Below are 14461 nucleotides of genomic sequence, written 5' to 3'. Positions count from 1 at the left end.
CAAGATGTTTTTAATTGACCTTTTTGATAAACACTTACCCTCTTGGCTTTTTGTATTGAACCCTTGGAACAACTGGAGTTACAGTTTTGGAATAACTTTATCATTAGCCTTCTACATTCTGCCCTCACAGCCTAGTTCTAACCTTGGTCCTTACAGTCAGAATGTATATTTATATGAATACATCACAACCTTCACAATTTGATATTTATACTAAGCAATATCCTGTTCTCTCAACAATGCATTGTTAGAATTAATTAAAAAGAAAATCCCAGCCAACTGATAAGTAAGTGTTTCAGTTAATTGCCATTTGGTGTGTGGTGTTAATTTTGAACCCTGGCTGAGATGCTAACTGTGTCCAGCACACAGCCACTAGATGGCGCTCGTAGCTTGTTCAGTGCTGTCAGAAGCATATCATGCATGAAATAGAAGCATTTTACTGTTTTAGTAACTGTTTCAAATTCAATCCCCATACAGTTCATTCCCTTCCCCTCAACCCAAACAATATTTTTCTTAAACTTATGCAGTCCATGTGGGTCATACGTCTGTATAAATATGGAAAAATATCACATTCCTGTAAATGTTTTGTCTCTTGGGGGTGCTAAGCGGCCGCTTACCTTGCTTATTGGTTAAGACAGCCTCTGATTATAGCATAGTTAATTATTTTAAAACCATTCACCTCAGTTTCTCCAACTGACAGTTTGGACTCTTCAGTCCATCAGAAAGAAGCTTCACTCCAGAATCCTGCAGGTCATTGTTACTCAGGTCCAGCTCTCTCAGAAAGGAGTTTGTGGATTGTAGAGCTGATGATAAACTCTCACACGACTGGGCTGTGAGATTACAGTTGTGTAGCCTGTGTAGAGAACAAAACAAAGAGCAGTAGTAATGCTTATTAGCATTTATAATCTGGAGCTTGAAAAAAACTTTAACTGTAGTGAATTAAGCAAAGCTACAACAATTACCTCTTCATAAAACATCAAACCAGCATTTATTTTCACACACTTTTATTATTTTTCTGAACTGTCTAGGCCAACAAGACACCCATTTAAAATGAAGGCAATTACAAAAGACTAACAGTGTTTATAAATGAATGTAAAGGAGATTCTTACAGTGCTCTTCTGGTGTTTTTGATCACCGGCAGCAGTCTCACCAGTGCTTCATCAGATCTTCTGTATTTCTGCAGTTCAAACATCTCTTGAGTTTCTTCTGACAGCTGTAGCACAAACACCAGACCAGACCATTGAGCAGAGGAGAGATTCTGTGCTGAAAGATTTCCTGAGCTCAGAGTCTTCTGGATTTCCTCCACAAAGCTATCGTTCAGTTCACTCAGACAGTGGAAGAGATTGATAGTCCTCTCTACTGATTTCTCTGTCTCTATTGTCTGTTTGATATAGTCAACAGTGTCTTTAACATTCTGTGTTTTCAGTTCCAGTCCTGGCAGTAGTCCCTTCAGGTCACTCTGATTGGACTCCAGAGAGAGACCCAGGAGGAACCTGAGGAAAAGGTCCAGATGTCCGTTCTCACTCTGTAAAGCCTTGTTGACTGCAGCCTTATGAAGCTGAAACAGTGGCTTTTTGGACAGTTTCCATGCCAGTTTGTCTCTCCAGGATTGAAGAAGTGAGTTTGTTTTCTTGTCTTTGCCCATCATAAACACATAAAGAGCAGCAAGGAATTCCTGTACGCTGAGATGTACGAAGCTGTAAACGTTTCTTGCTGCTACCTTTTCCTCCTGAAACATTCGAGTGCATAACCCAGAGTACAATGACCCTTTTCTGACATCTAGTCCACATTCCTCAAGATCTTCTTTGTAGAAAATCAGGTTTCCTTTCTCCAGCTGTTGAAAGGCCAGTTTCCCAAGCTTCAGAATAATCTGATCAAAAGACACTGCATTGGAATTAGGTTCGGACTCGTCATAGTATTTTTCTTCCATCTGTTGCTTCTGAGAAATTAAGAAGCTTGTGTACATCCCTGTGAGAGTTGTGGGAGTTTTGTCATTACTCTCTCGAGCCAGTAGAGGCTGAAGAACAATAAGAGAGATCCAGCAGAAGACAGGGATGTGGCACATGATGTACAAACTCCTGGATTTCTTGATGTGACTGATGAGGTTTCCAGCAACCTCAGGACTGCTGTTATTGATGAAGTATTGCTCTTTCTGCTCATCGTTAAATCCTCGCACCTCTGTCACTTGATCAATGTAGTTTCGGGAAATCAGACTGGCTGCTGCTGGTCTAGATGTGATCCAGATGAGAGCAGAGGGAAGCAGATGTGTCTTGATAAGGTTTATTATTATCTTACTCACTGTTGTTTTTTTATTTACATTTGTAAATGTGTCATCTTCTTTAAAGTTCAAAGTAAAGCGACATTCATCCAGCCCATCAAAGATGAACATAACTTTACCATCACCTTCAGGAAGAGAGGGCAATTCTTCAGGACTCCTAAAGAAGTATTTGTTGAGCAGTCCCATGAGACTGTACTCTTCTTTAATCAAATTCAGTCTACGGAATGGAAGTGGAAATATGAAGACTATATCTGGATTCTCTGTTCCTTTAGCCCAGTCAAAGATGAATTTATTGACAGAGACAGTTTTTCCAACTCCTGCGATCCCTGTTGTCAGCACTTTTCTGTTTCGTCGACCCGTGTCACACTGGACTTTAAACATGTCCTTACACACGATTGGCTTCTCCTTGGCAGTCAGTCGGTTGTGATTTGATTCGATCTGTATCACTTCATGGTCGTTCACTCTTCCTCCAGTCTCATTCCCCACCACATATAAATCAGTGTAGACATCGCTCAGGTATTCCCGATGACCCGTCTCTGAATTACCAACCAATATCTGCTCGTAGTCCCGTTTTAAATTGTTCTTCAGTCTGCGGCTGGTCTCTGTGTAATCATGGAGTGTAGCTTCTCTATCGTCTGCAGTTGAGCCTTTAAGAAATAGGGGAAAATACAGCAAAAAGTAAGTGATTGTGTTTTTCATAAATTCCTGCTTCTACTATATTCAAATGAATCACACTCTTACAGCAATAGTGTTTACATGCACATCTTACACTGATTATGTTTAAGTTACAACATAGAAATGCCTTGATTAAAACTTGAAGCAATTGGAATTGGATTTATCGGATTGTCACTATTGGACTCAGACCAACTTAAAGGAATAGTTCTCATCCTCAAATGGTTTCAAACCTGTATGAATGTATTCTTTTTTTTTACTATGGAAGTCAATGGGGTCCATCAACTGTTTGGTTACCGATATTCTTCAAAATAACTTCCTTTGTGTTCAGCAGAAGAAAGATATTCATACAGGTTTGAAACCACTTGAGGGTGAGTAAATGACATAATTATCCTTTTAAAGTAAACTATTCCTTTAAGGCCATGCTGACCAAAATTCTTACAAGATTTTTGATCAAACCATTGACATCTAGCACACCAAACAAGACATGAGACTGTATTAGCGTTAGTTTGGGGTTATTGCAATGACCCTGCGTATGTAGAAGTTGCTTGTAGAAGTTTTAATTCAGGGTTTAAGACTCTTGTAAACCATTTAACCATTCGTAAAAAATTACTAGGCAGTCTGTTCTAATAAATGTACTTATATAAGATCTGCTGCTGTTCTTCTTGGCCCTGTAATTGTTGCTTGCTGTTATATTTTCTCTTGTTTCCATGTACAGACAGGGATTATTTACCCCTGATCTCTTCTGAATGAGCTCCAACAGCTGCAGACGTCTTCATATTGCCTTCAGCCTGACCTGTGTGTGTGTGAGAGAGAGAGAGGATCACTCACTGGGAAACATAAGTCACACAAACACATCAGCAGAGCAGTTTAAGTCAAACCATTACATTGGTAAACAGTTACAGTCACTGTGAATTGAATGTTACCTTGCTTGTGATTGTTCTCCAGCTGCTCTGCCAGATTATTCTGGTTCATCTTCTTCAGGATCTTCACTGTGATCTTCACAGTTTCTTCTGGTCCAAAACATGCTACCATCTTATCCACTGTGTCTAAGATATCTGCTTTCTCCATGTCATTCTTTGTTATACACTCATGATCATTCTGTAAGTGCCACTTAAACATCTTTTGTTCAGCTTCTTCCTGTTCATTCAGCGAGTTTAACAGAAGCTCTTTAACAGACGCCATCGCCCTTCACAGATTTACAGCTGCAGGATAAAAAGAAAAAGATCAGAAGTAGTTTCACTCTTTAACATGTTGACCTAAGGGCTAAAATGTTATATGGATTATGAAATGAAGCAGTGACCGGATAAGGACTCTCATCCAAACTCATCTGTTAAAGGGGTCCTATTATGCTCCTTTATGCATGGCATCTATCTGAAACATGCTGGCAATGAGTACCCTAGCAACCATCCAGAATACCCTAGCAACAAAATAGCAACACCCTAATGTCCACCCAGAGTACCTTAGCAACCATCCTAAGAAACTTCATAGCAACACCCTAAAATCAATCTATCTATCTGTCTTGTCTGTTTTTCTGATAGACTGTATTGCCTTCAAAAACTTTAAGCATTTAAAACATCTTAAAACTTTCTGGTCAGGCTTTCTCAAGCCAACTTCAAAGTTTGTCTCGATGTAGTTTTTAAATCTAGTTTATTATCTCATCCTGTTTTTGTCTCTTTAAATGCAAATTAGCTGCTGCTATCAAGCTGCCATTATCAAGAAAAAAGCAATGGAAAATTACTGCATCACAACATCGTCCTGTTCCAACATCGATATAAGTCTAAACTTGAAAAAAATCTGGCTGAAAATAACCTTGGCTCTGCATGGTCCTTTATGAAAACGATAGCAGGTACCCAGAAGCACAGTAATAGTAGCCATGTATTTCCAGAGGGTTTTGGATCAGATGTGGAGCTTGCCAATGCTTTTAATTCTTTTTATACACGTTTTAATAAGTCTGATTTTAGCCAGGAGGTCCAAGGACTCCAACATAAACTCAAGGATAATAATCAACATTTCAATATCACATATGAAGATGTGGAAAATGTGTTCAGTAGGACAAAGATCAATAAGAGTCAAGGACCTGATAACATTTGTGGGCGTGTGATCAAAACATGTACAAGAGAGCTGAGTCACATATTTCAATTTATTTGTAATAAATCCCTGCAGACGCAACATGTACCAAAAATTTGGAAGGATGCTGTAGTGGTCCCAGTTCCAAAATGTAGTAGTTCTAAAACACTCAATGAATTTAGACCTGTCGCTCTCACTTCAATTTTAATGAAAAATTTAGAAAATTTGATAAGGCAACATATTTTAAAGGAGAACTTGGTAACTTTTTTAACTTAATAAAACTGTCTAGAAATCATTTGGATGGTTAAACAACCTGTTCTGGTGATATTGGTGACATTCCCCGCTCCCCCCAGCGTTCCCAGGCGGAAAACCAACCTTGCAACTTGGGGACTACCGTCCCGGCAAGATAGAAATTGGAAGTCTCGTGAGAAGCGAGAACGAGAACGAGCGCGAAACACGAATTGCTTTATGGCAATTCGACATAAACACACGCATGTATGATGTATTACCAGATTACCCACCTCGGTAGTCAGACATAGCTCCACATGATACAGTTGGCTTGCTCCGATTAAAACAAACGCACATGAGCAGCGGTAGAGAGGGGGAGGAGGCCGCCGCAAGTGAGTTTTTTTACCACCGTGTTGTGAAATATACGCCCCACAGCTGTAGGGGGAGCTCGTGGGGAAAACATGCGGCAACAAAACGGAAAATCAGCGAAGAAGTGACTAGAGTTCGCTAGAGTTGCCGAGTTCTCCTTTAAGGATAACTGAACATGCATTGGATCCCATGCAATTTGCCTACAGGCCACGCAGGGGTGTAGAAGATGCCACTCTCACTTTGCTTCATTTGCTCCTCAAACATCTTGAGGGAAGTGGGTCCCATGCACAAATTCTCTTTATTGATTTTTCATCTGCTTTTAACACAATTCAACCATATATTTTAGCCATTACATTTTAGCCTTATTGAGCAATTTGATCTTTGTCCTAGTCTTGTTGGTTGGATTTTGGATTTTTTAACAAAAAGAACACAGAGAGTAAAGGTGAATGGAGCTCTCTCTGGTCAGCTTTGCTCTTCTACATGTTCACCACAAGGGTGTGTACTTTCACCCCTTTTGTTCATTTTATATACCAACATGTGTCAGAGCAAATATGTAAATAGGACCATTATTAAATATGCCGACGACACCGTCATAGTGAGTCTGCTCCATAAAAATGATAGAGGCCATGGTCCAATAATTGAAGACTTTGTCCAATGGTGTGAGGAGTCGCACCTTCAACTGAACATATCCAAAACAAAGGATATGTACATTGATTTTGGAAAAACCCCAGGATATGAGGCAATAACTATAAATGGTCAACTAGTGGATCAAGTACAATCCCAAAGATACCTAGGGACAATTATTGCCTCTAAATTAAATTTCCAGGAGAATTGTGAGGCTGTCTGTAAAAAAGGGCAACAGCGCCTATGGTAACCCCTCTCACTCGGGTCCTTCACACCCCGCTCCGTGCGGGTCTCGAACCCGGGTCTCCGGCATGAGAGTCAGGCGCTCTAACAAGGAGGCTAAAGACTGCAGCCTCTAGCATCGAGCGCCTATTGAGATCAGAAGAGTGAGGTTTTACTCGCACAGCAACTACTAGCTGGCCTCCGTTACACCTATACTGTTTGAGAAAATTGCACCATTTTAATATAGACAAGACAATGATGACATTATTTTATCAGTCTTTTATTCAAACTATCATATTCTCCCTGGTGGCATGGATCGGTTGTGTCTCAGTCAAGCACAAGAATCGCCTAAACCAAATTGTTAAATGGTCGAGTAAGCTGACTGGGGAGCTCCAGTTGCACCCCACAACTCTGTATGTAAACCAACTACAGAGGCTAACTATGGCCATCAACAAAGATAGTCTGCATCCTCTGAGTAGGGAATTCCAGTATCTCCCCTCTGGACGGAGGCTAAAAGTTCCTGGTTGCAGAACCACAAGATTTAAAAACAGTTTTGTACCAGCAGCAATCACTCTGTTAAACAAACTGTAAAATTATTTGCACAAAACGCACAAGCACTTTGGTCATGTACTGTTCTCTGTTCCTTGTTTTTATTTAATTTTTATTACCTGTTTTTTATATGTTTTAATGTTTTGTGTGTTGCATGTTATGTCTTAAGGATGTCCTGCCTTTTAGACTGTAAAACTAGTTTACCTACGGGTACCAATAAAGTAACCTGAACTGACCTGACCTGTGATGCTAAAAACCTTGAAATGGAGACATTCTTTCATCTCTAACTAATGAAGACAAAAGCCGCTTTCCGACCAAGTAGTTACAGGAACTTAGTTATAGGAACTGTCCACTTCTAAACAGTTCTATGAACTACTCTCCCCCAAACTCGGTTTTGCTGTTTGGGTTTGCACTGGCCAAGTGACCATATGAACTGGTAGGAGGGGTTAGGGAGTGACGCAAGCACGGCGACTTTTATTTTGACGGAGCGATGGACCTTTATTTTGACGGCGCTGATAACACCAGAGCAAACAATGCTCGCATTCTCTGTGTTCATTAGTTAGCGATCTATCTAACAGTACTGTTTAACATGTTATTAGATAGAATTGTTATAGAAAGTACACAGTATATGAAAAAAAAGTTATTAGCCTATGCCGTGTGGTTGATGTCCTGTGTTGCTAGCTGGGCAGAAATACATAATCATGTTTGACTTGGTCCCCTCAAAGTTGCGTTGGATTTTCTCTTCAGCATAAAGGTTTAGAGGCCCATCTATCACTGTTTTCCATGTTTGTATAGTTAGTTTCTGGAGTAAATATATAATCTGTGTGTTTACATAGCTAATTTAAAAATGGCAGGTGCTGGTGTTTTGCGTGCATTCGGTCAGCGTACACTAACGTCATGAGTAGTTCCTATAGTACTGATTTAGACCCTACTCTGAAGTAGGACCTAAATTAGTTCCTCCAATTGGAGTTCCTAGAACTAAAGTCGTTCCTAGTCGGCGTGTTCGCACCGCAGGAACATCCGGGTACTTTAGCCAATAGTTCTAGGAACTGTGAAAAGGTTCCTCCTGTCGGAAAGAGGCTAAACATCCCTTCAACCCACACAATCATGAGATTAAACAACAATAGCAAGCACTGCAAGAGCAAGGAAATAAGTAATATAAAATTTAATAACCGACAATGACAAATTAATAATAATAATGACTAAATGATAAAATGAATAAATTATGTAAATGAAATAATAATATGAACAAATCATAAATGTATAATAAATCAAATGACAACTACATAAATTAATATTAAATTAAATATAAAAGGAAATAAAATAAAACAACGGTTATTGAAAATCCTTAGATTGTTCATTCCTTCTCTTAATCGTATATGAAAACACTGGATTACATAGACTGATAAATGCAAGCACTGATCATGATCAAAACATACTCTGAAAAGCTTGTGTGATCAGGTCGTACTCTTCCTTCTACATGCTCTTTAACAGAACAGCTCTTCTCTGTCATACCGTATACCAGCGTCAGTTGAGAGTGTGTGTCTGGCGTTGGATGAAAGCCTTACGACAGTCGAGTGTCTCACAAAACAAACCAATGTACAAGAGTCTGATGAGAAACACTCCTGAAACTGTAACTAATAAAGCTGCTTTCAAATGATTCACAGTGGCCCTGTGACGATGAGATGCAGTTATGATATCGTCACCTGGTCCGTGTGACAGAAACACATGAGCGCAAAGCACAATTTTTTTTTGTAATTGTTTTGTAATTTAGGGTATTTAAGCCAGACCTCCTCAGCCTTTAGGAGAGAAGGGGTCAGTGAGTTAAGCTGAAGTTGCGTTTGTGCTGTTTAAAGCAAATTTACTTTGTAAAGTAGTAAAAGTGAGTTAAGTTTTTGTCTATTTTCTTTTTCAATTTGTTTTATTTTCTTTAAATGTATTCAAAGACTTGTAATTTGTACCCCAATTATTGCTATTTGCAGAGGTGAAAAGTAAAAAAATTCCATTGCGTTACTGTAATTGAGTATTTTTTTTTACTATTTTAAAATCTGTCATTTTACTTTTACTTAAGTATGTTTTGTTTTAAGTATTGTAATTTGCTTGGTCCCTAAAGGCATACGTTACAACAGGCCTCAATATTGATCCGAACCATGCGTCCCACTCAGAGGAGAAAAGACATGATCCGTATTGAGTTTAGCTAAATCGTGCGCTGATCTTCCAGTGTTGTCTGGGATATATGAACATGTAACAGTTGCATGTTCCTCCCTGGGAGGCTAACAGACTATCAAGAGCCATTTGCTTTGGTAAAACAAGCTTCCTCATTACATGCACTTCTTCTGCAATGTCAGCAACAGAACTAAGTGCAGTTTTGCTGTGTCCTCAAACACCAAAGGTGGACTCATGTAGTGTCTTTACTTCATTCTGTAAACTGATCATATTTTCAGTTTCAGAGATTCAATTCTCGATCTGTGATTAAAATGTTTCACATAATCCTCTCCTCTGACATTACTCACATTGCCAGTAATAGAAGCCAAATAACATCCTTAAAATCCCTTACAAAGGAATAGATAAACTTTGTTACCACAAACAAAGTGTGTGTCATTAGAACAACAAGTGTTTTGATTTCTCATTGTTAGAAGAGTTTCGTCACATCTGGAAAATTCACACATCTGGCTTAGACTTGCTCACTACATTCTTCCCTTCAAGGCACCAGGAAGAATTCACTTATTCCCTCCAGATTTCACATTAAGACAAACTGATATCTATAATCAGTACTGTTGTATGCAGTCAAATGCCGTGAACTATAATGTTAATGAGAATAATTTCAGAAGTGACATACACTGCTCATGAACAGCAGTTTGTTGTCCTAGGAATAATCAGCCACATTATAGACACATCTGTAAGTATTTGATTTTGTCAATGGTTCAAAATTGCATTTAGCACAAGTTTCACCCTGTAATTTCCAAAAGTCATTGTGAAAATCTGATGCATATGTTGACTAAAGTATTCTCTTTAAGGAATGAGGATGCTTTTTGTTGACAAAGGTATCATTTACAAAGTTGTTGATAACATGACAGTAGTCATTGATGATATAATGGAGTGTATCACAATAGAATTATGCATGGAAAAAACGAAGAATGTCTTAGTTAGTTGTGTATACAGAAAACCAGGATCTAACATTAAAATATTTATAGAAAAAATGGAAAAAATGTTTAATAAGGTAAAGCATAAAATCAGTTATATTTGTGGGGATTTTAATATTGATTTATTGAATCCCAATAATCACAAATTGACGGAAGAGTTTATTGAAACATTGTATAGTTTGAGTTTTTTTCCAACAATCACTAAACCAACTAGAATAACAGGTAATGGTGCCACTCTTATTGATAATATTTTTACAAACAATGTTGAAAGTAATTCTTTAAGTGGAATATTAATCAATGATATAAGTGACCACCTGCCAATCTTTGTGACTCATGACTGTATCTATAGTGGGAAAAGGGAGTGCAACAAGATTAAATATAGGAGATTGAGAACTGAAGAAACTATATCTGCATTTAGAAAGGAATTAATTAAGTATAACTGGAATGAAGTAACCAAAGAAGCTGACCTTAATACTGCATATGATTTATTTTTAGATATATTCATAACTCTTTACAATAAAAACTGTCCAATAAAACAATATTGCAGTAAAAGGACATACTCAGAAAAACCCTGGATGTCTAAATCAATTCAAAATGCTTGTAAAAAAAACAAAAAAAAACAAAAAAAAACCTTTATAGGAATTTTATAAAATATAGAATGAAAGAATCTACGAAAGAAAGAGTTAAAATATAAGAAATACAAAAACAAATTAACTAACATAATGAGGGTATTTAAGAAGGACTATTATAATATGAAATATTCTGTGATGGATCAAGTGGATAGAAATCCATACTCATTTGTTTTGGGAACTGTAGAAGGCAAAGAAATTATAGAGATCGTAAGTAAAAGTAAGAATAAAACGTCAAAAGATTGTGAAGATATTGATATGTCACTATTAAAAAAAGTAATTGATGGGATTGTAGATCCATTAACATACATATATAATCTATCATTTAACACAGGAGTATTTCCTGAAAAGATGAAGTTAGCAAAAGTCATCCCTTTGTATAAATCTGGTGACTCACATGTTTTTAATAATTATAGACCGATATCCTTGCTATTTCAGTTCTCAAAAATACTAGAAAAATTATTTGTTAAAAGGTTAGATAATTTTATTGATAAAAAAAAATTACTAGGGGACAGTCAGTATGGATTCAGATCTGGTAGATCAACGTCTATGGCATTAATTGAGTTTTTGATTTGATTTGATTTATTTATTTAAAAGGGACAACGCACATTAATCAACATGAGGACGAAGTCCAAAATGTAAATGTGCCAGATTTAGCCATACAGGCTAATTTTCATTTGCAGTCCCTAGCAGGTTGATGGTTAAGAGAAAAACAATAAATATACTATAACAATACAATAAATACATATCAATAAGAAAGCTTTAGATAAAAATAAATACGAATAACACTACTATTCGCGATCTGGACAACTGGCAGATTAATCAAAAAACAGAAAGAAAAAAAAAACAAAAACAAAAAAACAAAGACAAGTGTCATACACAGTAGACACAGATCAAAGTGAATAGACACACATTTGAATACATCAACAACATATATGCACACACAGAGACACCACTATAACAATGAATGCAAATATATTATTCTGTATTATGGCAGCATATTTGATTTGACAATAACCAATGTTTTATGGATTTGGAAAATGATTTAATAGATGTGTTGTTCCTTAGTTCTGTGGGTATGGTATTCCATGTATGAGCTGCTCGAAAAGAGAAAGCTGACTGTCCAAAACTACTTTTTCTACATGGTATTTTACAATCCCCTCTTGTAGACGCTCTAGTGGATGCGTTTAGATTTTGTTGGATGAATTTATTGAGCGGAGGGGGGGCCATACCATGAAAAATTTTATATACAAGTAAGATATCAGCAAACTTAATCATGTTTTCCCAATTTAAAAGATCATATTTAATTAAAATTTTACAATGGTGATATGAATTGGACTTTTTATCTAACGTTTTCAAGGCTCGTTTATAAAGTATTTCAACTGGTCGTAATGTGGTTCGACCTGTCTGTGTCCAACTGGTAAGACAGTAATTCATATGTGATAAAATCATAGCATTAATGTATAGCATTGAGGCCTGTGTAGTTAAATTATTCCTAATGTGTCTGAAATTTGCCAAATTAAATTTGATTCTATTTATGACCTTTTTTACCTGTGTTTTAAATGAAAGACGTGAATCTATTATTATTCCCAAATATTTGAGCTCTTGGACCACTGGAAGTCTTTTCCCTGCTACTATGACATCTGGGTCTAGGTCTTTGTTTGCAGATTTCGAAAAAAACATACATACTGTTTTATCAGTATTAAGGTGAAGACACGAATTTGCTAACCAATTGGATATATTGATCAATGCAACTGATAGCTCTTCTGCAGCTTGCCTCTTGTTTGCAGCATGTAGATATATGACAGTGTCATCAGCATACATCTGGCAGGTGACAGTAGGTGGACAGACCTCAGGTAAATCATTAATGTATAAACTGAATAACAGGGGACCCAAAATGGAACCTTGGGGTACTCCCAAATTAATGTCAGTTATTTGGGAGATGTTATTATCCACACGAACACATTGTTTTCTGTCTGTAACATATGATTTTATCCATTTAATTACATCTGATGAAAAATTAAATTTTGATAACTTATTAATTAGAACGTCATGATTTACCAAATCAAAAGCTTTTTTTAAATCAAGAAAAACGGCTCCGACCACCCCACCCTTCTCCAGTTTAGCCTTTATATTTTCCAACAGAAAGACATTAGCCGTTTCCGTAGAATGATATTTTCTAAATCCAAATTGCATCGGATGTAATGGGAAGGAACCTGCATTTAAATGCGTTGTAATCTGTTCCGATATAAATTTTTCTGCAATTTTGGAGACTGCTGGAAGAATGCTTATCGGTCGATAGTTGCTGATGATACTATGATCACCAGATTTAAATACTGGTGTTATTATTGCAGTTTTCCAAGAACTGGGAAACACTCCTTCATTAATTGACCAATTTATAATTTTCGTAATAGATGGAATAAGTGCCTCCTTATGGGTTTTTATAAATGCTGTGTCCATCCCATATATATCTTTTGCCCTTGAACCATTAAGAGAAGAGATGATTGAATTCACTTTGAAGTTTGTCACTTCTCTAAAAGTCATAATGGGGGCACCTGTATCTAAAGGAGTGAGAGAGTAATTTGAACTGGCAAAACTCTGAGATAGAGCATTTATAGAATTAATAAAATAACAATTAAATGCTGCTGCCACTTTACTTGCCTCATGGGTTACATTTCCATCTATATTCAATTTTATTGGTTTATTGATGGTACATGATTTCCCTGTTAATTTTTTTAAATTATGCCAGATTTCTTTTGTATTTCCCTTAGCTTCACGAATAGCATCAATAAAAAATGTTGCTTTTGCCTGCCTGAGTTTTTTTAAAACCTTATTCCTCAATGTGGTGTATAAACGTCTCTCATGAGCCAGTTTATTCTTGAGAGCCATCTTAAGGGTGCTGTCCCTCTGTTTCATTAGTGACCTTATAGTCTCATTTATCCAAGGTAGATGGTTTCTTTTACCAGGTTTACTTTTAATTTTTCTCATAAAACTATGTATAATTGTTTCAAGTTCAACCATGAGAGATTTACAATTTTCATCAACACTTTTATGAGCAAGATGTTCATTCCAATTGATTTTTTTAATTGCATGTTCAAGACTAGGTAACTGACTTTTAGGCATTACATACTGATTTAATTTTGTATAAGTTGATAAATTTAATGCCGTTTTGGGGAGTTTTCTTACGATCAGGATCATATTGTGGTCTGATAACCCCGTGACCAAATTGTAAGATTTTCTTATTCTTTCTGGTCTATTTGTGAAAACCAAATCAATAAGTGTCTCTGATGAACTAGTTATCCTCGTAGGCCCTTCAATTACCTGTTGTAATTCGAAATTACTTGTAACACGTTTTAACTCTTTCCTTTTTATTTTATCACTCCAATTTATGTTAAAATCTCCTAATAAAACAACCTCATTTTTAGTATCACATTCCTTTAAAAGAGCATTTAATTTATCATAAAAAACTATTTTCGTGGACGGTGGTCTGTATATTCCAATCAGAATTAAAGACATTTGAGTAGAGAGAGTCAATTTAAGCACAATGCATTCCAAGTCATCAGCACATGACAAGTGAATTTGCGCACAATTTATATTATCCTTTACATAAAACAATACTCCACCACCCCGACCAACATTTCTGTCTCGTCTAAACATATTGTAACCATGGACTTTTAATA

At 36.7% G+C, this 14461-nt stretch overlaps 1 protein-coding gene across 1 annotated transcript in view; it reads right to left on the bottom strand.

Moving 5' to 3' along the window:
* Positions 1-14461, bottom strand: part of LOC307157320 (protein NLRC3-like) — a gene marked incomplete at its 3' end in the record, with an annotated part of 73515 nt that overhangs the window by 45579 nt on the left and 13475 nt on the right. The window contains exons 2-5 of the mRNA XM_079869190.1: positions 3874-4152; positions 3681-3743; positions 1107-2922; positions 677-850 (exon numbers count right to left, since the gene is read on the bottom strand). Of these exons, the coding sequence (XP_079725316.1) occupies positions 677-850; positions 1107-2922; positions 3681-3743; positions 3874-4132 (2312 nt within the window). The 5' untranslated portion in view covers positions 4133-4152. The remainder of the gene's footprint in view (positions 1-676; positions 851-1106; positions 2923-3680; positions 3744-3873; positions 4153-14461) is intronic.

Source organism: Squalius cephalus, assembly GCF_949319135.1.
Source record: "Squalius cephalus genome assembly, chromosome: 4".
NCBI classification, from domain to species: Eukaryota; Metazoa; Chordata; class Actinopteri; order Cypriniformes; family Leuciscidae; genus Squalius; species Squalius cephalus.
The sequence above is the reverse complement of the archived record's forward strand: the minus strand, read 5'-3'. Positions and strand labels throughout refer to the sequence as shown.